This window comes from Vombatus ursinus, unplaced genomic scaffold (assembly GCF_900497805.2).
Source record: "Vombatus ursinus unplaced genomic scaffold, bare-nosed wombat genome assembly UNPS02014867.1, whole genome shotgun sequence".
NCBI lineage: Eukaryota > Metazoa > Chordata > Mammalia > Diprotodontia > Vombatidae > Vombatus > Vombatus ursinus.
Window position 1 is genome coordinate 2596086 of NW_020954645.1, and position 22286 is coordinate 2618371.

General features: G+C 42.8%; 2 protein-coding genes across 5 annotated transcripts in view; both read left to right on the forward strand.

The window, feature by feature from the left end:
• The window catches only part of KLHL18 (kelch like family member 18), a 95597-nt gene extending 91489 nt beyond the window's left edge, over positions 1–4108 (forward strand). For all 4 annotated transcript variants that reach the window (XM_027842185.1, XM_027842186.1, XM_027842187.1 and 1 more), the window contains one exon: positions 281–4108. In XM_027842185.1, the coding sequence (XP_027697986.1) occupies positions 281–667 (387 nt within the window). In that variant the 3' untranslated portion in view covers positions 668–4108. The remainder of the gene's footprint in view (positions 1–280) is intronic.
• Positions 4109–18633: 14525 nt separating this feature from the next.
• LOC114028021 (cathelicidin-related peptide Bf-CRAMP-like) lies at positions 18634–21761 on the forward strand. Its single transcript, XM_027842202.1, has 4 exons — positions 18634–18984; positions 19845–19952; positions 20804–20887; positions 21420–21761. The coding sequence occupies exons 1-4, from the start codon at positions 18799–18801 to the stop codon at positions 21528–21530; spliced, it is 489 nt and encodes a 162-aa protein (XP_027698003.1). The 5' UTR covers positions 18634–18798; the 3' UTR covers positions 21531–21761.
• The last annotated feature ends 525 nt before the right edge of the window (positions 21762–22286 follow it).

Consider the following 22286-nt stretch of genomic DNA (forward strand, 5'->3'; position numbering starts at 1 on the left):
GCTAACCTGCCCTTGAAAAGCATACTCCACAGTTCAGTTGAGAAGCAGGGGACCAGTATCAGCCCCGAGTATGACTGAGGAGGTTGTGGATTAGACATGAGCAATGACCTACCCAAGATCACACCACATATGAGTAGCAAAGCTTAGCCTAGAATTCTCCAGTCACCAGTGGGAAGGCAGTTATGTTACAGTGCTACAGGAGATCATAGATTTAACTTAGTGTGGGGATGGAGATCCAGCTTTCCTTTGATTCTTGTGTGCCTGTCCCTCCCAACTACAGGTGGAATATTACAACCATCACACAGCCACCTGGCACCCAGTGGCAAGCATGCTCAACAAACGTTGCCGTCACGGAGCTGCCTCCTTGGGCAGTAAGATGTTCGTCTGCGGGGGCTATGATGGTTCTGGCTTCCTTAGCATCGCTGAGGTCTACAGTTCCGTGGCAGACCAGTGGTACCTAATTGTCCCCATGAACACACGCCGGAGCCGGGTCTCCCTGGTAGCAAACTGTGGGCGCTTGTATGCCGTGGGAGGCTATGACGGACAGTCCAACCTGAGCTCAGTAGAGATGTATGACCCAGAAACGAACCGCTGGACATTCATGGCCCCCATGGTGTGTCATGAAGGAGGGGTGGGTGTAGGCTGCATTCCCCTCCTCACCATTTAAAGCAGAAGTGGGACGTGTGGGGTGGGGTTCAAACCATGGGTTCAAGTGACAATCCTGGGAAGAAGAAGCACATCAACTAGGGGTGTAATGTGAGATCATGGGAGGTACAGTTTTCCAGGTGCTTAAGTCATCACCACATGGCCCTCCGGCCAGACAGGCCACGATCACTGAAACGCACAACATGAAGCCGTCATCACTGGGTCCTCCGTGGCTTGCCATCTCATGGTGCAGCACCCTCCTCCGTAGCTGATGCCCATGAAGCGCTCCATTCAAACCAAGCTCCCACACTCCAACTTGCCCAAGTGGGCTCCTAGTCCTTCCTAGTTTGGCTTCATGACCAGCATTTATATATGTCTGGCCATTTTCCAGCCACAGTGTGTGGGATTTTCCATGGAGCAGCTGCAGTGGCCCAACCCTGTGTAATGTGTGTGGGTCTGTGGTCGAGAGGTGTACATTCTGTGTGTTCAGGGCAAATGACCCTGGTATCAGTGCAGTATATTTAATGGTGGCAGCTTGTCTGTTGCAAAACACCATGTTCCTTCTATGATAGAGTAGAGCACATAGGATTATATCCTTGCATAGATGCATGAGGGGAAACTGATAGGTTTTTCTCATGTTTTAGTTTGGGTTTTGAATGCGGTTTTTTGTCTTGATCTGGACAAAACAGAAAGGACACTTGAAAGCAAGACTGAAGAATATGAACGTTTTTCTCTCCTCATTTTGGAAAGAAAATGGAATTTTAAAAAGCGGACCACTTCTTTGGGTTTGCAGAAAGAAAAAAAAATGGATAAAAGACACAAGCAGCAAACCTTTGTATGAAACGGAGAACTGCCAAACATTCAAAGAGATGCACTTCTGCAGGTGTGAACAACGACAGATTTTCTAAGACTTGCTATGTGCGTGGGATCCAAGCTGGGCTTTGGCCTGTACTGCACCAAGTGTTGGTCAGTGGTCAGGATCAACAGCAGACATTTGAAGTTGAGATTTAGACTTGTCCTTGGGCTGGATGTATCGCCCGTGCGGAGCTTTGTGCCACGAGTGCACGCAAGTTTTTCATCATCGGTGCAGTAGGTCTGGAACCTGGTGCTCCCTGCCCCGCCATCCATCACTTTTCTTGGTGCTCCCAAGAAGTCAGCCAGGGCTCCTAGGTCCTTCCATTGCTCCATATTCTTTAAGGACAGACTCACAGCTCTTGTTTTTATCCAACTTCTTCAGTTTTCCTTTTATTCCCACTTTTACCTTCTGGTTGTTAGGAAAACAGCAGGGCTGTATCCAACCTTCACTTTTAAGGACCCAGTTCTTGCATGTGTCCTTTTCATGATGTGCACATCGATGACTCTGTGGTAGCTCTAACGCTCCAAAGCTTGGATCCTTCCTACCAACATTGGCCAGCTGAATTCAGTGCCCTTAGCTTGCCGGCGGGTCTGCTGTGCTTCCGACTGGTCCGTAATTCCAAGGCTTGTCTTTTTTTTTTTTTTAACCTCCTTGGCGGACCAGTAATGCGGACCATTTGGGTTTATGCAAGACGCGTATGTGGCATGCAGAACAGAAAAAAAAGCATCCTTCTTTTACCTCTAAGTTCCATCTTTCTGTATGTTTCCATCGCTCTGCCAGTGGCCTCACGATGAGAGTCTAGCCTCCTTCGCCTCCTAGTTGGGACCTTTGACATAATAAAGTCAGTTTGTGCACAAGAGAGCAGCCTGCAGACTGCTGACACTGTTTCTTAAAAGACTTCTACTATAACAAGGAAGTAGAACCCCCTGATTATTTCTGGGGCTTGCTGGGGAGTCAAAGGCTTTCTCTGTCCCACTGTCTTTTGTAACAGAGCCAGAACAAGTTGGGAAAATAAAATGAAACTTGTAAGTGTGTGCATGATGGACTTTTCCTTCAACTTCTGATATCAAAATTGTTATTATTTTAACAAAAAGTTCTGCTAGAAGACAATGGAGGTGAAAATGGCACCTTATCCTTGGAGATTCAGTGGTAAGGTGGTCATTGTCTGGGCCTCATGAGATTGGAGTAGTTACAGGGGAAAGGACCGTCACAGAGGACATCTAATCCAACCTCTTTATTTTGATCCGAGGCCCCCAAAAATTAGGTGACTCTGCCAAGGTAATACAGTATTCAGACCCAGAGCCTTTGGTTTCAAGGCAGCGTTCTTTCCCATGCACCGTGATTCCTAGCTCTTCTTGGAGAGGCTTTCATTGGACTCTCCTTCTGTCCCAATTGATGATCTGCACTAGACCTCATGTTCCACATTTGGTTTGGTTGGAAGTTTACCCTATATAAGATCCCGTTCTTGCTCCCATGTTCCTCACTGTTAGAGGAAATAACCATTCTAAAAGAAAATTTATGCACTGGGTCTTTACTATGAGGAATAAAATTTAGAGTTTTTGTTTGTTTTTAAAGCTTACTATGATTGAACACAAGTTGTGGTACTCAGGTTTTTTTTTTTTTTTTTTTTTTTTTGAAATCTCTATCAATGAGATATTGCCTTTGGCTAGCGGGCACTGTTATCTTGTGTTGTGTTTACACTGGGTATATTACAAAAGAGACCAAAAGTTAACGTTTCTATTTTGTAACAAAAATTGTCAACATTTGTAATTTTTTTTTGTTTCCCTTGTAGCTTTTGAAGACAATATCCTAAAATATAGCACCATTAACTATCCGTGGCACTCGTAAATCTCTAAATAGCTTAGGCCAGATACATTGAACAGCTTTGGATGAAACACACTTAGGTCCATATCGTGCCAGATTGTAGTTTTTCCATTAATGACTGAATTCTAGTCCCTAAAGTGATCTAGGTCTATGTGATGCAGTCAAGATTTAAGTGTATGGAAGGCCAAATCATTGGTTTAATTCCAGCTCCTGAATACCAATGACCATGTGAGTGTCTTTTCATACTTTAAAGTCAGCTACACTGCCATAGAGAGGTATCTAGTCTGATGGCTACATTGATGTCATGGTAGCCATACCAATCTGATTCCTGGTGGTTTTGATCAGTCAAATTGACACTGTTAAAGAAGAGCATGTCCCTAAGAAACTTCACCCATTAAGATTTAATAGGACTGAGGAGCTCAGTGGATTATGATCTTACACCACTCCAAGTGTCTGTGAATGAAACCTTCGTTGTGTTTCCCACTTTTCCTAGAAGTGTGAAAGAGGACCACAATGATTTCAGGCTAAGAGGAACACCTTACTCTGCAACTGTGCTTGTCCCCCACCCCATCTCAGAAACCAGCACACCCCGCCTCCTCTGATCAGTGTTAGCTTTAGGGTCACGGACCAGCCTTTTCACCTGACAATGGAACCTGACCAGAAAGGACTAATCCACTGTTCACTTGATTTCCTCTTGCCATTTGGTTTTCTTTTTATTCTACAGAATGCATGTCTTTTTGTGTTGAAAAACCAAAGAGAAAATAAAGAAGCAAAACAATCCAATTACATTCTTTCCCTTTTGCTGGCTCACCCACAAGGGTTGCGATGAGGGGGAGGGGAGAACAAGTTGGAGTTTGTGGGAGGTGACTCCTATACCATAGGGGTCAGGGACTGTGCAGGAAGGCACCTTCTCTGCAACTCTGACATGTCCTCTTAAAACTCAGAGTCTTAGAGAGTCACGTGCACGGAGAATTTAAGCAACCTGCCCAGGGTCACACAGGCAGTGTGTGTCAGGGTGCTAGAGATGAGGCTTGAGTTCCACTCTTCCTGGCTCCAAGCCTGCTCTCTACCCACTCTACCATGCTGCGTGCCTTTTGCTGTCTGTCTCTCCTCTCCTGTCTCTGTATGTTACAGGAGATGTAGTGATCTTTTATTTTGGAGAGAAGGATCTGAATCTCCTAAAAAGATGAGTACAGGTGAGTAAAAGATGAACAAGTTGGGGCAGCTAGGTGGCGCAGTGGATAGAGCACCGGCCCTGAAGTCAGGAGGACCTGAATTCAAATCCGGCCTCAGACCAAATACTTGACACTAGCTGTGTGACCCTGGGCAAGTCACTTAACCCCAACTGCCTAAGGGGGAAAAAAAAAAAAAAAAGATGGTCAAGTTCCAGCCATAATATTCTGATTCCAGGTGTGGCTCCTCCCTAGGTCCTGGACTTCTCTAAATTTCACCTTCCCAGGTTCTTCTAGCCTCTAGCCAACTGAAATCTTTGTTTACTGAGTAGAGCAATTCAACAATAGAATCATCACTGATTCTAGTAGGCTTCATTGTGTAATTACATCTCTGGCTTCACTTCCCCCAGCTTTCTATACACCTAACCTGGGCACCAGATCACAGAGCACTGAAATCAGAGGACAGAAGTAGGAATTAAGCTTGCTACAATCCAAGAAACATTTTTTTTTTCTTCCAAGAAACATTTGGTAAGTGCCTCCAGGCATATTACTCTGCAGCATTTGGCTCTGACTGTAGCATTTAGAGGTATATCTGGCTATACTCTCTCTCTCCCCTCTTCTGGTTCTCCTGCCCTTCTGACCTCAGTTTCCTTTGCTATCATGCCTTGAACTGTTGTTATACCTCAGGGTTCTGCCCTGGGCCTTCTCTGTGTACATTCGCTTGATTATCTCATTGGTTCCCATAACTTTGATTATCATCTCTATGCAAATGACTCCCAGATCTCTGTATTTAGCTCTTAATATCTTTCCTGAGCTCCAGTCCCAAATCATCAGCTACCTCCTATACATTTAGAATTGGATGTCCTATAAGCATCCCACACTCAACATATCTAAAACAAAACTCTGTTCCTCAAAGCCCACTCCTATTTCAAATTCCCTTTATTTCTTTCTAGGGCACCACTATCCTAGTAACCCAGCTTCACAGCTTCAGACTCATCCTTCACTCCTCCTCCTCCTCCACCTCACAAATCCAATCAGTTGCCAAATATTGTTGATTCTACTGTCACAGTCTCTCCTACACATCCCCTTATCTCTACTCATGAAACCACCAGCCTAGTTCAGGCCCTCATCACCTCTCACCTGGAGCTTCCAGCCTCAAATCTCCCCCTTCTGTGATCCATCCTCCACTTCTGCAAAAGTGATTTTCCTAAAGCACATACATGAACACATCACTCCATTGTTCAGTAAACTGGTAGCTTCCTATTACCCCTAGGATCAAGTATCAATTTCTCTGATATTTAAGGTCTATCAAACTGGCCCCAACCTTCCTGTCCTGCATGTCTGGAACACATTTCTTCTTCACCTCTGCATCTTAGAATACCTACTGAAGGAGAGATTTGAGAGTACTCATATTTGTTATTTCATCTTAATATCCCCAATATTGAATACGGTGATTTAGACATAGGAAGTGCTTTATGAATGTTTGTTACGTAAGCTTTGGATTGGCCATCGTAGCTGTATTATACAGTTCATAGAGAGGAGTAGATTGTGACAATCGGAAAGATAGCTTGAGGCCAGGTTGGGAAGGGCATTAAATGCCAAAGAGCAGAGTTATTACTTTTTCCTGGAAGTAATAGGGAACCATTAGAGTTTATTAAGCAGAGGGGGTGGGTGGGTGACATGATCATACTTGATCTTGAGATGAGCAAAGGAGGTGTGTTCAGAGTGCACAAATCCTTCTGTAGGAGCTGACAATCTAATGGGGTGAATAAGGCTTGAGCACAGTCATTCAATCATCAAGCATTTATTAAGTGCTTACTATATGTTAAGTGGGGCAGTCAGGATAGTGGATAGAGCACTGGGCTTGGAATCAGGAAGACATCTTCCTGAGTTCAAATCTGAACCTCAGACACTTATTAGCTGTGTGACCCTGGGCAAGTCATTTAGCCATGTTTGCCTCATCTCCTCATCTGTAAAATAAACTGGAGAAGGAAATGGCAAACCACTCTAGCATCTTTGCCAAGAAAACCCCGAATGGGGTTATGAAGAGTCAGACATGACTGAAATGATTAAACCACAATATGCCAAGCTCTGTCTCAGGTGCTAGTGATAGGAAGACAATGAATGAAACAATCTCTTCCTGCAAAGAACTTTCTACTCTAATGCCAAGTATGGTGCAAGATAAAATGGGATGGAAGTAAAGAGGAGAGCCAGATTGTGAAAATTTGAGTGGGGAAAGATCACTTGGAGCTGAGATGGTGAGGGAAAACATGGCACTTGAGCTTGGCCTTGAAGAGAAAAGATCTTCCACATGTAGAGATGAAGATACAATTCCAGACATGGGGGATAGACTAGGTGGTTGAGTAAAGGAATTTCTAGAACCAGGAGTGATGAGTGACCAAGTAGTCAGAGACATAGAATGTGGAAAAGTAAGTAGTGTGAAATAAGATAGAAAATAGAATAGAGACAGATCATAGAAGGCTGAATTCAAATGTGTCCAGGACTATAATGACTTCTGTCATGTGTGGAAATACTGAAGTACTTGGCTTCTTACCAGGTCAATCTCCCTATCCTGAATGGTGCAGGAAGCAGCTTCAGGTCATTTAAATAACCCCACCCAGTTAACCAAAGAACAACTTGTAAGGTCCAAAAGAACAATTTAGGAGAAATTTAGGAGTAGGCCAAGAGGAAACCATATGAAATTTACTCTAAATGTATTGAGGTTGATATGTTTTTGGAAGGTGCAAGAGGAGGTATTTCTGATCACTGAGCAAGCTTCTGTAGGCTAAATGTCAGCAGAGCTGATGCACAAGGGAGAAATCCAGAGTGAGGTCTTTTGTTTGGCACTATGTTAGAGCTGGATCCAGGGAAGACCAAGAAAAGAAGAGCTCTGGACTATCTCCCACAGCTACAGTATTGGCTGCTGTCTTAGAGGCATGGGAAAAGTTAAGTACCATACTAGTCGTTATCTTCAAAAGGAGTCGTCTATCTCCCTCTGCTGGAGAATTGCTAGTAAAGCAATCCCGTAGAGGACGGTAGAGAAAAACTACTTTGGGAAGTTGTTAAAGGCACTAATAGCGAACACACATACATCATCATCATCGTCATCATCATTATTGCCACTGCCACTATTACCAGTTTACTGGGAGCTGTCACATAATAATAATAAAAAAACCAGGTAGCTTGAAGAGGGTATATGCCCATGGAGGGATATGCTGATGAAAAGAGGCTGCATGTGTTCTTCTGGAAGGCCAGGGGGAGACACTGAAGGACTTGGCATTGTGGCACACCCCTGTAGTGCTGCTGCTAGGGAGCCTCGTAGCTGGTGGGTCACTTGAGGTCTGGAGCTCCGAGCTGAAGCAGACTAAACAGTTGAGGTGTCCCTACTAAGTTCAGCACCAATATGGTAAGTGCCTGAGAGTGGGGACCACCAGGCTGCCTAGAGAGGGACAGAGCAATACCAGAAAGAAGATCTTCCATACCTATGAATGATCAATGGCCAATGAATGGGTCTTGGTATTTCCAGTGTGGCTGAAATAGGGAGACCCAGCCTTAGGGACAGAGACAGACTATAGGATGTAACTGATTGGACCCCTACCTCAGGCATTACCTATAAATTATTGTGGTTTGGCAGCCCAATGAATGTTATTCATAGGTGGATGTCATTATTTCCTATACACATGCCATGAGTCTATTTGTTCCTGTGACCTATACACCAGCATTGGCTTATGAAATATCAGTGAGGAAGTGCATGTTTGGAAAAGGAGGTTCAATGACTATATAATGGAGCAAGTTAGAACAGCCTAACAGCTGCATTGATATGTATAAAATATGGAAAGACTAGATCTTTCCAAGAGAATCTAGTAAAGAACATGAACAAGAATCACATAGGATGAGAATTCATGGATGTGCTGCAGTTCATGATTGAGTTGAACTGAAGGAAGATATGTTCAAATTGATAACATCGCAGATTCATTGTATTGACTTTTAAATAAATCTGTTCATTCTTTGAGCTTTGTGAACCTTGTACTGGCAAAAGGATATGGTGACAGTGCAATGAGTTGTGTCAGATAATGATGTCCTCAGATTATGGGGCTATGGGGAATAAACAAGAGAAAAGAGAACTCTCCCTACCTGGGGAGGGTAGAATTTTCATGTTTTATATATTTTATATTTACCTTTAATTTACATACTCTTTTCTCTTTGTATAGAAAACCCTAGAAAATGCACACTTAATGGTAATCAATGTGCTGGCCAGGAGAAGAATAAAGAATGCTATCACTCTTATCTCTGTTCCAAATGCCGCCCCCCAGTACAAGCTCTCATTACCAGGTAGAGAAATGTCCCGAATGCTGGACTTGGAGCCCTAAGTTCTGAATCCTTAACTATGTGACCCAGAGAGTGGCATTTAACCTTTCAGCCTCAGGCTCCTCAATAGCACCTGTATCACTGGGTTGTTGAGTAATGATCAAATGAGGTAACAGATGTAAAGCACTTTAGAAACCCTTAAGCACTATAAAAATGCTATTATTACCTCCTGTTTGTAGAACTGCTATAGTCATCCTCCTAAATAGTCTCTTCCTGCCTCCACTCCTTCCATCTCCATTTCATCCTTCTCACGATCTTTCCAATTCATTCAGAGCTATCTCCAGTCATCCTGATCTATATCTTGCCACTGGACCCAGATAGCCCCAGAGGAGAAAGTGAGGCTGGTGACTTTGCACAGCCCTCCCTCACTTAAATCCAATTCACTTGCGGGTCATGGCATCACCTTCCTGTTGTCACGGTCCTGTTCAAGAATGAAGGACGAACAACATCCTTCGCATACTATCAGGCTAATATTTTTCATGTATAGTGATAACATCACTCCTGTTCAAAAGGTGTCACTGGATCATATAATTCCAGTTCCTCAATCTGTCATTTGGGGTCCTCCATAATCAGGCATCACACCATCCTTTCAGCCTTATCTCCTCCACCCATCCTATGCTCCAGCCACACTGATCACTCTCTCTCTGCCAGTCTCACCATATGTAATTCCTTACCATTGGTTCGTGCTCCTCCATATGCCTTGAATGTGTTTCCCTCCCCCTCTTTGCCTCTTCATTCCTATCCATTTTAAAAACTTAGTTCAGCTGCCACCTCTGTTCTCCGTGAAACCTTCCCTGAACCCATACTTAATAGCCAATGACTAGTAAATAATGACTTTCCCTCTAAGATCTCATATAGCACTGTTTTGCGCCTGGACTTACCATACAATATTGAGTATTATAGCAACCTGTGTTGATACCTTTATTGCCCTTGCTAAGCTGAGCTCCAAGAAACTCCAAGAAGAAAGTTATATCTAGGTTTTGTATCTTCCCCAGTTTCTAGCCAATGCTTTGCCCACACGAGACACCTACTAAATGTTGAAAGCCTGAGCACTCTGGGCTGGTGGCAGTGGCAGAAAGGTAATTAGGGATTTGGAGGTGGCACATCTCTGAACTCAGGTGAAAAACAAGCATCAAGAGGGCAAGAGGCTTAGAGTGCTTCATCTTGAACCTGAATTTAGAAGTGAATTTGACTTAGAAATCAGTAGAGAATGAAGGTCTAAATCAAGAGCAATATTTCCCTAAATGTGTTCCAAGGAACAGCTGCTAACCCAAGCAGCATAAAACCTTGTTTGGATTCTTTACCGTGTGTGGTGATGGATTAGAAGAAGGAGAAGGCTATTGCAATAGTCCAAAGATGAAGTAATGAGGGCTTAAGCTAGGGGAGGGGAAATGAGAGTGGAAAAGGAAGGCTGGATAGGAAAGAAGAAAAAAAATATATTCCAGCTACTTAATAAATCCTTGTTGATTCTGATGGGAAAGGGGCAAGCAGAAACTGGGATTATAGGAGAAACTGTAAAAGTAGTACACCTAGCATTGGACTCTAAAAACAATTGAAGCACAAAGTGGTCATTTCCATCCACCAACCACGAGCTTCCTTTTAAGTCACTGGGGCAGGATAGGAAGTAGCCTCATGAAAGGCTACCAGATCCTAGGTTCTTTGGCCCTTCCCAAGGTGGAATCAGATAGCAAAGAGGCAGAAAAAGTTACACGTTTGGGCCTCATGGACAACTTTCTACTTCCTCCTCACTCCAATCTGCCCCCAGAGATAAAAAAATAACTTCGGTTCTACCTCTCTGATTTTACAAATGAGGAAACTGAGGCCTCAGAGAAGTTATCTGATTTGTTTAAGGTCATATAGGGATTTAGGAGCAGAGCCAAATTTCAAACCCAAGACACTTTCCTTCCTCTCAACTCAGAGAACGTCTAGGGCAAGGAGGTCCTAGCAGACAAAAAGATCCTACAGGGGACAGAGTATCTTTTAGATTAAAATGGTGTGTGATGCTGCCTTGGCATTGCCAAGGAGATCAGGATGCAAGAGATGGATGATCACTGGTCTCAGGAGGATGTTTCCTACTGTCTCCCTTCTCAGTTTCCTGAAGCTATTTGGGGGCATTTTTGCTGTAGTGTTTGCTTGACAAATGAGTTTCATCCATCTGAAGGGATTAGGGGAGGGGGTTGGAAATAGAAGTTGGCCCTGGACATTAGGGTGTGACCTGCCACCCTCAACAAAGAGAGATGGCAGCCCTGGGTACACGGCAGAAGAGTGATATGGTGAAAGGAGCATAAGATCCAGAGACAAGGAAACTGGCTTTGAGTACCACCTCAGGCACTTTCTAGTTGTGTTAACCATGAGTAAGTGACTTCACTTATTAAGCCTGTTTTCTCATTTTTCAGCTGAAGGTCCTGCTAATTGTGCAGTCTTCCTCACACAGTTGTTATTAACAAAGAAAATAGCTTAAAATGGTGCAGAATTCAGAGCTCTTACTGTTATTAAGACATCTGTTGCCAAGATCTGTTGATTCAACCTTCGCAACGTATGTCGAAGCCTTCTTTTTTCTATTCATACCAGGCTACCCCTACCAAAGTACAGGTCTTCATCACTTCTCACTTGGCCCGTCTCTTGACTTTTCAGGCTTCTATCAATAACTATATGAAAAAGCACTGCAAATAACTAATAAGAGAAGTCCAAATTAAGACAATTCTGAAGTTCTACCTCATGCTCATCAGATTGGCAAAGATAAGAAAAATGGAAAAGGATAGCTATTAGAGGGAATGTGGAAGGACAGAGAAAATGAGGCATTGTTGGTGGACCTGTGAATTGGTCATGCCATTCTGGAAAGCAATTCAGAATTGTACTCCAAATAAAAATCATGAAAGTATGCAAATCTTTGACCCAACAGTACCACTATTATCCATATAGCCCAAAGAGACATTTCTCATGAGGAAAAAGATCTTTATGTGGCAGGTAAGGGAAAGCAAGCCCCCAAAGATGATTCTGAGATTAGAAGCAAAGCACCCACTTTGTTTCCATTTTTCTGCTACCACCTAAAGGGCTGCCATAGATATTTTGGTATAGAGAGAGCTTTCTTTCTGTTTTTAACTTGCTTGGGTTATATTGCTCGAGGGATCTCTGGCTGAAAGGGTATGAACAATTCCCAAATTGTTTTCCATAATGGTTTGACAAATTTCTTCTGTTTTCATTTGTAACAGGAATGTCAAGATTAATGCTGATCGTTTCTTCCTGCATTGTTTCCACTCATTGGTTGCTGGATAAGGAATCTCACATTTAGAATTAAGTCAAATTAATTTAATATTTATAGAAGACATAAAAAAACTATGCTTCCTGGCACCCTCTGTGCCATTTTCTGCCACCCTCATTGAAGAAATAGAGTGGTGCAGGCAGAGGACTAAGGGCTGTTTTCTAATTTTTCTTTGTTTCATTGGTTTCCATGGCCAAAGATTCATTATCAAGCAGCTAACCTTCTGGTACTAAACCTCTCTATACTGAATTAGACTGGTCCTTAGAAAACCTGTATTATATGTTGCCATAATCATACATGAAGCCATTCCATCATGGTGGAATTTGCAAAAGTGTTCATTGCACTGATAGAAGCTCCATTGCACTTATTACATATGTTATAGTTAGCTCTGCTTGTGTATTCTTCTCTCCCTAACTGATGCTCACTAGACTATGTACTCTACAAGGGCAGGGCCTGTCTTATCTAAAGTCTATATCTGCTCTGCACAGCATTGCCTCTTAAATGCTTATTGTAGTATATTTATTGCATGATATTTTACTGGGATTTGGATTGCTGGGGTCCAGGTTCTGAAGTCATCTTTTAATGACAATCATTTCAACATTCCCGCCACCCCCTTCCCAGAAAGGAAGCTAGTTTCTAAAGTTTTCCTGTTCTGTCCTAATGACTTAATGACTTAATTTCTATCCTGTTGTAACTCCCTGTAGCAATCTTCACCTCTCTCATTCCCACCTGGCAAAGGGCTAATCAGTAGTAAAGAAATGCCTTGAGACTAGGGACTGATCAACTTGCCTAAGTGTCCAGTCTTCATGATTTACTATATTAATTGTTAATGTTAAATTTATCAACGTAGTAGTTAATTATGTTGTTGATATTATTAACCACAATTCTCCCAGTTACTCAGTTTCAAAATTTGAGTTATCTTTTTTTAAATGACTTATTGATGCTCTTTTCCCCATTGTTGTCACTCCCCAATGGCTCTTCTGTCCTCCATGAAGCCTTCCCTTGAAAAAAAGTACAGGGAAACCAAACAAATCAAAAAAAAAAAAAAAAAAACTAACTTAATTGAAATTAAGACTAACAAATCAGCAAAATGTCAGATACCATATGCCTTACTCTGCATCTTAGTCCATCACTTTTCTTTTGCCAAGAGCTGGGATGCAAGCTTCACCATCAGTTCTCTGCAGCTGATTGGCCACTGAGCTGATCAAAGTTCTGGTGACTTTCAGCATTGTTTTGCTTTACATTATTGTGGTCATTGTGTGAATTGTTCTCCTGGTTCTGTTTACTTTGTTCTGCATCCGTTCACACAAGCCTTGCCAAGTTTCTCTGAATTTGTTATGAGCCGATAACGTTCCATGCATCCACATGCCACAGTTCGTTCGGCCATTCCCCTTTCAGTGGACACCTGCTTTACTTCTAATCTCAGAGTCATCTTTGATAGTCTCTTTTCCCTCATCTGTCTTGTGCTATCAATTGCTGAGTCCTCTAGAGGCTGTCTCCACACAATACGTCCCCTCCATCTTCTCTCTACTTAGAAGGCTCTCATCCAGGTTCAGGCCCTCATCATTCCTCACCTGGACTATTTTTAAAGCCTCTTAATTAGTGGTCCTGCTTTCAGTTTCTCCCCCTGTCATAAACCACCTGAGTAATTTTCCTAATATGTAGGTCTGACTATGTCACTCTGCCATGTGGTACTGTGGGAAGAGCATTGATAGAGTCAGAAAACGGAGTTCGTATTCAACACTTAAACTCCCTGGGCTTCAGTTTCCTCATCTGTAAAGTGAAAGGGTTAGATAGGTGGTTTGTGAGGTCACTTTCAGCTCTAGATTTTTAATTCTATGATCAAAAATCCTCCCTGGACACCTGCACCTTTCTCCCTAGGGCTTATCCAAGCTGAAGTTTTGCCTAGAGTTCGCTGCTGGTCCTGAGCTTGCCTTTTTACTGCCTTTGCCTTTAGGGTTAATTGCTCCTTCCTTTCTCCCTCTTGTCACATAACATGGGAGATCAAGTGGGGTGTTTCCTAGTGTTTATTTGCAGTCTGACCACCATCCCCCACAATTAGATCACAAACTCCTTAAGGGCTGAGCCTGTGTCGCTTTTCATGTTTATCCTCAGTCCCAGATGATTCCAGTAGAATGAACAGAGCTCTGTATTTGGAGTCAGAGAACTGGGTTCAAATCCCACCTTACTGCCGATTTGACCTTGTTTGACCTTGGGCAAAGACGATGAACGTTTCTTGAAGTCAAGTGGCCAGGACTATCATTCATCCATTCCCTCACAGTCCCTCACACATTCTCAGTTTTCATGTCCATAAAATGGGGGTATTGGATTATGATTATTTCTAGGGTCTCTTGTAGCTCCAAGTCTGTGACCCTATAAATAACATATGTGATGAATAAAAAGTCTAAGAGATATAATTTCTGGGTAATTAATAGTTGATTCATTAATTATGGCTGTAGATTGAAGTCAGTGGCCCACTGAATGTTTATATACACTTGGAAGAGTGGGTGTTCCCAACAGGAGGAAATCAACTCTGATTACTTAATAATTAATGAGAAAATTAATATTATAATGAGAGGTGAGCGTATTCCAATGAGGGACTGGGTAGGTGACTCTGACTGTGCCACTCTTGGACAAAGAGACTCATTTCAAGGCAGACTAAGAATTTCACCTAGATAAGATGGTCTGGGTGGGTGAATTCTTTGGGCGGAGTCAGAAATGCCCCTGAGAGGCTGGATTTTGAATGAGGAAATAGAAAGGGAAGAAACCCTGGATTCTCCTATATTAATAGGTGATTAATAATAATTTCTTTCACAGATGAGTTTTCAATTTGTATCAAGGAAGGGAGTTTCCAGAATGGGATCCACATATACCAATGAAATCATTGGTCTATACTGCTCTCCACCCCCTGGCCCCATAAATATGTGTATATAACAATAAAAAGAGCTAACATTTACATAGCATTTTAAGGTTTCCAAAACACTTTACATATACTATCTCACTTTATTCTCACAAGAACCTTAGGAGATCAGTGCTATTAATATCACCCCATTTTACGTATGGGAAAACTGTGGTAGACGGAGGCTGTGTCTTGTCCTGTTCTTTAATGACTTGCCCAGGTCCATATAGATAATAAGACTCTGAGGCAGGATTCTAACTGAAATCTTCCTGACTCTAAGAAGAGCCACCTATGTGTAGAAATACAAATGATAAAAGATATGCCTATAACGGTATTTCTGTTTATGTTGGTGCATATCAGAAGATTCATTTTCTAATGAATTTGCAGGAACTGTGACATGCTCCTGTCTACCAAATGAGTCTGAACCCTGCCTTTTTACAGCATTTGTTTTGTCTTATTTTATAATGCTAGACACTGGTCACACTGTCCTTTGCCAATGTCTTTGTATCCTGTGGAGATGATTCATTAGCTTGTACATCTAGCATGTATTAAGGTGGAATACATATTTGTTCAATGGGGGAAATAATCAACTGCATGATTGTAGAGTAGGGAGGTGTGACTAGACAATCAATTATATGGAAAAGACCTGAGGGTTTAGTGAACTTCAAACTAAATGTTTAATTTGATTGTACATGTATAACCTATATCAGATTGCATGCTGTCTTCGGGAGGGGGAATGGGCAGGAAGGAGGGAGAAAAAAATTGGAGCTCAAAATCTTATAAAAGTGAATATTGAAAACTTTCTTTACATGTGATTGGAAAAATAAAATATTATTAAGTAGGTGGGGGAAGAAAGAAAGAACACTTAAAAAAAAAAGAGATGAAATCAAAATGTATTTTTGTCCTACTTTTCAATGTGTTGTCCTTTGCCAGATCCAATAAATCCATGAAAAATTAGTAGGGAAAAAAAACAACAACCCTTTGACCCAGCAATAGCACTTCTAGGTCTAGATCCCAAAAAGTTCATAGAAACAGGAGAAGGACTCACATGTGTAAAAATATTTACAGCATCTCTTTCTGTGGTGGCAAAGAACTGGAAATTGAGGGAGTGCCCATCAGTTGGGGAACAAGTTGTGGTATATGAATGTAATAAAATACCATTGTTCTATAAGAAATGATGAGCAGGCAGATTTCAGAAAAACCTGGAAAGACTTACATGAACTGATGCTGAGTGAAGTGACCAGAATTAGGAGAACACTATACACAGTAACAGTAACTTTGTGCAATGATCAACTTTGATAGACTTAGATCTCAGCAATACAATGATCTAAGACAATTCTCAAAGACTCATGAAAGAAAATGCTATCCACATCTGGAAAAGAACTGTGCAGTCTGAATGCAGATCAAAGCACACTATTTTCACTTTTTTTTGGTTTTGTTTTTCCATGGTTTTTCCCTCTTCTTATGATTCTTCTTTCAGAACACGACTAATGTGAAATATGTTTAACATGATTGCCCATGTGTAACCTATATCAGAGTGCTTGCAGTTTTGGGGATGGGGTGTGCGAGGGAGGGAGAAAAATTAGGAACTCAAAATCTTATAAAAATGAATGTTGAAAATTATCTTTACATGTAATTGGAAAAAAATAAAAATATTATTTACAAAAGAAAGAAAGACAAAAGGAAAGAAAGATGGAAAGAAAGAAAAGTGATTAGTCATGCCCCAGTTGGTTCTAGAGAACAGAACTAGGAGCAGTAGGAGGCAGATTTCTGCTTAGTGTCAAGAATTACTAGCAATGAGAGTTGATCAAAATGGAATGGTTTCTTTTGGAAGTAGTAGGTTTCCCCCTTGAAGACCCCCTTGAAGGTCTTTCCCCTCCCCCCCTTAAATATATGTACATATATTTATTATTTATTTTTAACATATTTTCATTTTGAGTTTCAAATTCTCTTCCTCCTTCCCATACCTTCCCCACCCACTGAAAAGGCAAGCAATATGATATCATTTATATATGTGAAATCATGCAAAACATATTTTCATATTAACCGTATTAGAAAAAAGAAAGCAAAAATAAAGTAAGAAAGCTATACTTCGATTTGCACTCAGAGTTCATCGGTTCTCCCTCTAGAGGTGGATAGAGTTTTTCATCATGGATACTTTGAAATTGTCTTGAATTATTGTCTTGATCAGAGTAGCTAAGTCTTTCACAGTTGAACATCATTACAATATTATTGTTACTGTGTTCAATGATCTCCTGGTTCTGCCCATTTACCCTTGCATAAGTTCATATAAATCTTCCCAGTATTTTCTGAAACCATCTCCCTCATCATTTCTTTGTTGTTGTTTTTTTTTGTTGTTGTTGTTGTTGTTTGTTTGTTTGTTTTGGCTAGGCAATGGGGTTAAGTGACTTGCCCAGGGTCACACAGCTAGTAAATGTCAAGTGTTTGGTCTGAGGCCAGATATGAACTCAGGTCCTCCTGACTCCAAGGCCTGTGCTCTATCCACTGTGCCACCTAGCTGCCCCTCATCGTTTCTTAATAGCACAATAATACTCCATCACAATTATATGCTGCAGCTTGTTTAGGTATTCCTCATTGGATATGTATCCACATCACCAGTTGTCCTAACCTATACTTTGCCACTGGACTTTGATAACTTTGGAACAGAGTGAGGCTGATGCCTCTCTTAAATCCCATTCACTTGCAAGTCAAAACACCGCCCTTCTGATATCCTTGGTCCTCTTGGAGAATGAAGGACAACAAGATATCCACTCAATTTTGAATTCTTTGCCACCACAAGAATTGCTTAAATATTTGTGGACCTACAGGTCCTTTTCCTTTTTCTTTGATCTCTTGGGGGTACAGACTTAGTAGTGGTATTACTGGGTCAAAGGAGATGCACAGTTTGATAGCCCTTTGTACTTCGTTCCAAATTGCTCTCCAGAATGGTTGAATCAGTTCACAATCTTGGAGTTGTTTTAATTCGCATTTCTCTAATCAGTAGAGAAGGGGCAAAGGGAGAGAAATAGGAGGAAGGAAAGGAATGAAATATTTATATAGGTAGCGCCTATTAGTGACCGGCACTGTGCTTAGCACTTTATCAATAATAATCTCATTTAATCCTAGAAACTAACCTTTAAGGTAGGTGCTATTATTCTTCTCATTTTACAATTGAGAAAACTGAAACAAACTGAAGTTAAGTGACCTACCCAGGGTCGCACAGTTAGGCTGGATTTGAACTCAGGTTTTTCTGACCCTAGGCCCAGTGCCCTATGCATTATGCCATATCAGACAGCCCGTAAGATATGGGGCCTGGCAGAATGTGAGAGGGGAGGTCCTGTGCTTTTGGTGCTGAGTCCCCTGACCCCCACCCTGGAAGGGAACCTCACTTCCTTATGGCTCCTCTCTCTTAAAGGCCAAAGTAGTGGCTAGAGATGGAGAAACCAGGGCCAAAGTTGGGGCTACTTGTCTGGTGTGGCACCCTCCTTGAGAAATACTAACTGTGATCAAATAGGGTAAACACTCAGACTCCTTCCCCAACTAAACCGAGGCAGCTAGGTCCTTCCCTCGTCTCTGATGTTAGCACATCTCTGGATAGGAAAGTGTTTCACAATCTTAGCTTCCTTCATATCCTCCCCATCCCTTCCATACAACAGACTGAAAGCCAGTAGAGAGGCCCAGACGATGGACAAGGACCCCTGTTGCCCAACAGAACAGAGGAGAGAGGACATAAAAGGAACTGGCTGAGGGTCAGCGAGGCAGAGGAAGGAGGATGGAGCACTTCACAAAGCTGCTGCTGTTGGCCGGTGCCACCGCTGTCCTTCCACCACGAGTTTTGCCTCAGCCCTCCCTAAGCTATGAGAAGGCCCTTTCTGCAGTCATTCACTTCTACAACCAGGTACCTGGGAGAGAGAATGCGTTCCGGGTATTGCAAGTCCGTTCTCCTCCATCCATTCAGGTGAGTGCTCCCTCTGGCCTTTTCCCCTAGGGTAAAATCCAGACTGACCTCATTCTTCTTCATCTTTCCCTTTTCCTTCAAAATCAATTCTAATGCCTTGATTGAGAATGGCCCGCCGGCTTTGAAGATGGAGAACTAGTTATTCTAGTTCCTGTTTTATGGATGAGGAAAGACAGACTCAGAGAGATGATGGAATTTGCCCAGATTCCCACAGATAGTAAGTGTCCGAGGCAGGAACCCAAGTCTTCCCGATTCCATGTCCTGCAGTCTTTCCACTCTATCATGTTGTCCATGTTGCCTCTTGGCCAGATTGGAGTTGAAGAGAGAAACCTTGATAAAGATGTTCATTTGGGATTGATACTCATAGATTTCTATGAAACTAGGGGAGTAAATGACATTGCCAAGGGAAAGATTATAGAAAGAGAAGAGAAGAAGATCTATACAGAACCTTCAGGGAGGAGCACGAATGGAGGGCGGGAGGAGGAGCAGGAGCCAGTGAAGGAGCCTGAAAGGTAAGGAAAGATGGATGAAAGAGGCAAGCAGAAATCCTCGCAACACTCTCCCAAGCCATTCACTATCCGGCGTCTCTCCCCTGCGGATGAGGAAATCGAGGCCCAGACTGGTGAAGTAACCTCCTGCAGTCGCACAACCAATTACTGGCAGAGTGGGCTCTCTCCCATCTTTCCACGGCTCTGTCCACTCTTCCACACCATAGGAAGTGCTTGTTCCCATTGGCCCAATGCCTTGACGACGATGGGGATGATGATACCTTCTCAATTCAGGGCAAGACCAGGACTCTGGTCCTATATTCACTTCCCTTAACCAGTCCCATCCCATCTAGCCTTAACTTGTCTTTTTAGCCTCTCCAAGAGCAAACCCAGAAGCTTCTGAGTTTTACCTTGAAGGAAACTGTGTGCCCAGTGACTGAGGAGCTCCCACTGGACCAGTGTGACTTTAAAACAGATGGGGTAAGCAGTTTGTGGGTCAGGATGGGGCTGAGGACATATTGGAGAAGGGCTGGGGTGGGAGAGTTCTTATGGGAGTCTATATGTCCTCTAGGCTCATAGCCCTGCATCAGTGCAGGGCTCTTGGAGCTAGAATCTCGTTTACCTTGGAAACCCTTGGAGGTAGGTAGCATAGCAGTTATATTCCCATTTAACTCATGGAGAAGCAAAGGGTCCAAAGGAGGTGATCTCCACATAAGGACACAGCCTGCTAGTTGTGAAGCCAGGAATAGAATCCAGGTCCCCTGGGTTCAAGCTTAAGCGCTTTCTCAGAGCAGCTAGGTGGTGCAGTAGATAGAGTATACTGGGCCTGAAGTCAGGGAGACCTGACTTCCACTGTGGCCTTAGATGCTTATTAGCTGTGTGACCTTGGGCAAGTCATTTATCCTCTGTTTACCTGAGTTTCCTCAATTATAAAATGGGCATAATAACAGAACCTACCTCCCAGGGTTACAATGAGAATCAAATGAGATACTATTTGTAAAGCACTTAGCACAGTGCCTGGCACCTGGTAAACACTTAATAAATGATTATTTCCTCCCTTGCTCTCTTGCCTTGGAAGGAACTCAGTGTGGCATTCAAAGATAACTGCACTTCGGGCTCTCACAGATCTAAACCCTCTGGGTTCCTGAAAAGATGAACAAATTTGACTTTTCTCAATTTTTTCCTCCCTTTATTTCTTCCTTTTTCCTCTCTTTCTCCTTCCTCTTTTGTTTCCTTTATTTCTTCTTCTTCTTTTTCTTCTTTTCTCTCTCTTTCTCTCTCTCTGTCTCTCTCTCTTTCTCCCTCTCTAATCATGGATGTGCCCTACCCAGCTGGTGAAAGAATGTCAAGGCTCAGTATCTAATGAACAGGACATAGCTGCCATCATCCTAACCTGTGACCCAGTGCCCCCGGAGGTGAGCTTTCTACTCTCCCTTCACTTTCTCCCCCCCCCCATATTTTATCATTCAGGGCTGATCCTGTTAGCTATAGGGGTGCAGTTGGGGGGGATAGAGGAACTGGTACAGGGAGATTCCATTTTGCCCTCCCTGCCCTGGCCCATTGCTTCTGTCACCTAGAAGGAGAGACACCCGGCCACAGCAGGGTGACCATGGGGCACAGCCAGGCTGCTGTGGGCTTTCCACCCCTGTCGCCACTTCCAAGGTTTACACCTCATCTGGGTAGGCTTACAACAGAGGATAGTTTGCATTTTAACTTAAATTAGAAAATGCATCCTCCCACCACTCCCCAGTTGTCCCTATGCACTCTGGGAGTCTTAGACCTGAAGGGTGGGGGAAAGACCAGGGACTGGGCATGACCTAAGCTAGCTATTCTTAGGAGTGAGCACAGAATCCGTGCCTAGCCCCCATTGCAAGGACCAGGATATTGATAGAAACCTCTCACTCTCCAGTACTGTTGTCTGAGTTAGACCATCTCCTTTCTCTGCAGCCGCTTCGCTTCAAAAGAATACGTTGCCCACCGAGGATATGCAACGTTCATAACCTCCTTAGATCCTTACATTCAACGATGTGGAAGGGCAAGTTAATCAGCTTATCCTGACCTGCTGTATCCCCAGTACAGCCAGCATATGCCTTCCCCCGGCATTATTTACCTTATTTTCCATTGCCTTCTCCCAGCAAAACATAATGTTGAGCAATGGGGACTGGTCCATGGGCAAAAACCTCAGAAGCTATCTCGCCATGTTGAAAGGGATGAGGAGGGGGCAGCTAGATGGCGCAGTGGATAGAGCACTGGTCCTGGATTCAGGAATTCCTGAGTTCAAATGTGACCTCAAACACTTGAGGCTTACTGGCTGTGTGACCCTGGGCAAGTCACTTCACCCCATTGCCTGGCAAAAAAGAAAAAAAAATGGGAAGGGACGAGGAACCTGTTTCGTGGAGATCTGTGATGACTTATGATGTGAATGCCTTAGAGTCCCTATGGAGGTATATAGACATGCTGTTATTGTTTGTGGACTGCTGAGTCATGTGGTTCAGAGGAGCTTTTGCGATTGGCTATGTATCAGGAGCTGAGAATGTCCTCCAAAGGCCTTAGCCTCTGCCATTTTTCTTTAGCCTCTCTCTCTTAGATGCGCTAAGATATCTCCCTCCCAGTGGGAGAGCTCATTCAATCTGTGTGTTGTCGGGTATCTTCTAACCTGTATCATTGCTCTGATTTCTGTTTGCTATCTGATTAGATAAAAGAGCTTATTTGATATTCATTATCTGTGATGGTCTTTGTGTGACTAGAATTTGGTGGGAATGGAGTGAAGTCTTTGGAAATAAGCTTGGGAGACTTCTTCCTCTTTAATGAGTG

Coding starts and splice junctions, on each gene's coding strand:
- LOC114028021 (XM_027842202.1), top strand. CDS start 18,799: ATGGAGCACTTCACAAAGCTGCTGCTGTTGGCCGGTGCCACCGCTGTC. Junction 19,953..20,803: donor GTGACTTTAAAACAGATGGG/GTAAGCAGTTTG, acceptor TGCCCTACCCAG/CTGGTGAAAGAATGTCAAGG. Junction 20,888..21,419: donor GTGACCCAGTGCCCCCGGAG/GTGAGCTTTCTA, acceptor CTTTCTCTGCAG/CCGCTTCGCTTCAAAAGAAT.